Source organism: Aphanomyces invadans (assembly GCF_000520115.1).
Source record: "Aphanomyces invadans strain NJM9701 unplaced genomic scaffold supercont1.28, whole genome shotgun sequence".
Taxonomy (NCBI): domain Eukaryota; phylum Oomycota; class Saprolegniomycetes; order Saprolegniales; family Verrucalvaceae; genus Aphanomyces; species Aphanomyces invadans.
The window spans coordinates 626,662-629,875 of record NW_008580173.1 but is presented as its reverse complement, the minus strand read 5'-3'; the positions used below and the strand labels follow the sequence as shown (position 1 = coordinate 629,875).

The 3,214-nt window shown below is 55.8% G+C and overlaps 1 protein-coding gene across 1 annotated transcript; it reads right to left on the bottom strand.

Annotated features, from left to right (window-relative positions):
- Positions 1–414: 414 nt before the first annotated feature.
- Positions 415–1,682, bottom strand: H310_10920 (hypothetical protein; the record flags this gene model as incomplete). The annotated part of the gene is made up of 2 exons (XM_008877411.1): positions 466–1,682; positions 415–428 (listed from the first exon to the last, which is right to left on the bottom strand). The coding sequence occupies exons 1-2, from the start codon at positions 1,574–1,576 to the stop codon at positions 415–417; spliced, it is 1,125 nt and encodes a 374-aa protein (XP_008875633.1). The 5' UTR covers positions 1,577–1,682.
- Between the last annotated feature and the right edge of the window lie 1,532 nt (positions 1,683–3,214).

Here is a 3,214-nt window from a genome sequence, read left to right as displayed (position 1 = left end):
TGCTCTTGCCGCCCTTCTTCTTGAGTTCTTGCATGGGACCACGCTGGGGAGGCAGCATCCACAGCCATGCCAACGCAAATAGCTTGCTCCCGTACGAGATAATGAACGAGTACGTGACGTCCCATCGGACTTCGGTCGTGTCGGCCTTGAGGTCGTCCTGCGACAGCAAAAAGTACGAGTCGATGTACTTGTAGATGACGGACGCGAACGGCGAAGCCAAGTTGGACACGGTCGTGACGAGGCCGTACGTCGCGCCTTCGTTCCCGGCGTCCGCGATCTCGACGGCGCAGTACGTCGCCACGATGAAGCGCACGCCACCCGGCACGTTGTCGGCGAGCGCGACGCCCGTGTAGAACCACTGGTTGCGGAAGACGTTCCAGATCGTGATGAACGTGACAAGCCCGTCGACCACGATCACACCGACAGAGCTGATAGCGATGGCCCACCGCCAGTTCCAGTGCAGACCCCACTTGCCGACCGCGACGAGGATGGCCGAAAAGATGGCGTTCCCGATGATCGACGACAACGAGTCGTTCAACGGCTCGACTTCGGCCCACGTACTCGCCACGGGGTTGGTCGCCGTCGACCCGATGTTCTGGAACATGCTGTTGATGAACCGGAACGCGCAGATCTGCCACATCACGCGCTTCTGGAGCAGCTCCCAAAAGTTGTTAGCCCACTCGAAGATCGGAACGCCGGGCGTCTTGGTTTCTTGGACCACAAAGATCGTCGACAGCACCACAATCACGCACGGAATCAAGCAAATGCCGTACGGGATGTTGGGCGCCATCGAGAACGAGAACGACCCGTTGTAGTTGGCGCCGTTCAACCCAAAGCCCGTCACGATCAACGATATGATACTTGCCATCGTGCGCACGACGTAGATGGCCGTCTGCACGCGGCCGCGAATCGCCAAGGGTTCGCGCTGCGCATACTGCACCACCATCGCGTCCGACGCACACGCAGCCGTCACGTACCCCAGCGACACAAACATGGACAGAATGATAAACAGGCCCCCGTTGTCCGGTGCCGCCAGGTTGAACAAGTCCAGGTCACTGGACGACGCGTTCGAGTACGGCTTGGAGCACGCCTTCGAGTTGCGCTCGGCCGCCTTTTCACGGTCGCAGTACGGGTCGCCCAGCGACGAAAACGTCATGATGGACAAACAGATCATGGTCGCTGTCCACCCGATCAACATCCACGACTTGCGGCGGTACCCAAAGATCGGAAAGCAGTCCGAGAACATCCCCATGAACACTTTGAACGACCAACCGAGCGTCACCAACGTCGAATACGACGCCGTCTGGAACCCCTCGAGTTGCAGGTACACGTTGAAGATGGGGTAGTTGAGCGCCGGAATCATGCCGTAGATGATCCCGATCGCCGCATATTGGGTGAATAGACCGATGGCTTCGCGGGAAAAGAGGTCGAGGGCCCCACCCGCGACGAGGGCGCCGTCTTCGAGCTCCCCGGGCGTCTTGGCATCTTCATAGCCCTTGTTGTCACCGTCGTTGGTGTTCGACTGGATGTACGATACGCGCTCTTGCAAATCTTGATCGCGACCGCTGTGTTGCATGGTCTTGCTTGAATGCAGGCACGTTCAACAATGACGCGACGTGCCAAGTAGGGCTTACAGGAAGGCGGCTGGCGTCCTTGGTTGTTCAACCACGTCCTGCTGTCGCTGGATATATCTGTAGCACCCATGCACCCACATGTTTCAGCATGAACCGATCACGCGTCGCACCGAGTCCACAGCATGGCAAGATACATCTAATTACATGGAAACCATGCGCACTCGTGAGCTGCAGTCGATGCGGTGTATTCCAGGCTCCGATTGACCTTTTGCGACGAACTACCTTTGGTGTGAACTGTTTTATCACGTCGTTCAATGTATGAAACAGTGTAGGACACACGAGGTCTGTTCCTTGGAGGAATCTGGGCGGTATGTGAGGGGAGGTGTGGCCAAGTTATGGAGAAACGACAACTGAAAGGAACCTGGTCGAGGGATGCTCGGAGCCCATCGGTCGTAACTCGATGCTTAAGCATGCCCAGCGTGCACGATCGCTCACGTAGTGTGTTGCCAATTAGTGGTTTCCGTGTTGCTATTCATGGTTTGGCCATTTCCAAACAAGCATTTCCTTCGTAACAATTACTACAAAAGTCGCGCGAACGTCGTTGGTTTCGCGATCACGAAAAGTGGCCGAATGGCATGGGCGAGTCTACGAGGTAGCGCACTGATCGATGGAAATGCCTCGAACACGCCCAGCGAACTCAAACTGGTGTGCACCGCCCTGTTTGCATTCCAAAGGACTGAGTCTTGGTGATTCGTTCTACCCCGTCATGAGACGCCCCGTGTCCAACGTCGGGGCGACCTGTGTCCCCACAGGAAGTTTCTACCGGGTGGCAACGATAAATTGAGGATCAAGGGTTGGCTTCTTAGCTCCTACCGTCGTTCAGTAATGGGCCATCTAAAGTTCGCCAACATCAAACGCAGTTATGTCGGGGAAGTTCCCACGGCAACTGGCCAGCCCTTTTTTACCCAAGAGTTGTTAAAACCACGTCGGTGCCGAAGCGAGAGGCGGGGCCTTTGTTGAGACCAAAGGACGTGTCGCAGGCCGATCAATGAACGATTGCCTCCACGTCCCCCACTCACAGACGCTCAACAGTCCACGTGGCCCATATGCCTGAAAAAATCCATGTCACAAGGCTCAAGTGTAACCAGGTACTCTGCGAAATGCTGGTGTCATCCAGCCAAGACGCAAACCACAGCTCAAGGAGAAGGTTGGGTGGTTGAGGTTGTGGAATTCCCACCTCGAGCGAGCGCCAGGAAAAGTTTTGTGATGGTCACGGGAAAAACGAGATTGTACTGATGCAGGCACTGAACTTTACGGTCGGGGTGTTCACGGCTTCACCAAGAATAGGGCAAGGTGGAAGGAACTTGGCGAATATCAACGTGCAAATGTAAAGCAAACAGGAAAGGCGTCGTTGAGTAGTGCACTGAGGAAGTTTCTACTACTCTAGACGTTCTCAGTGCCGAAGCCTAGTCGTCCGAGCGGCCAACCGTCGTCGCGGAAGACTTGCTCATAGCCATCATCGTCATAGTTTTAGTCCGTTGACTAAAACATTGCATTTGGTACCTCTGGAGCGAACGGGCCATCGTGGGAAAGTGGCAGCCTTCCGAGGACGGCCTCCATGACATTACGTCGTCATGCGG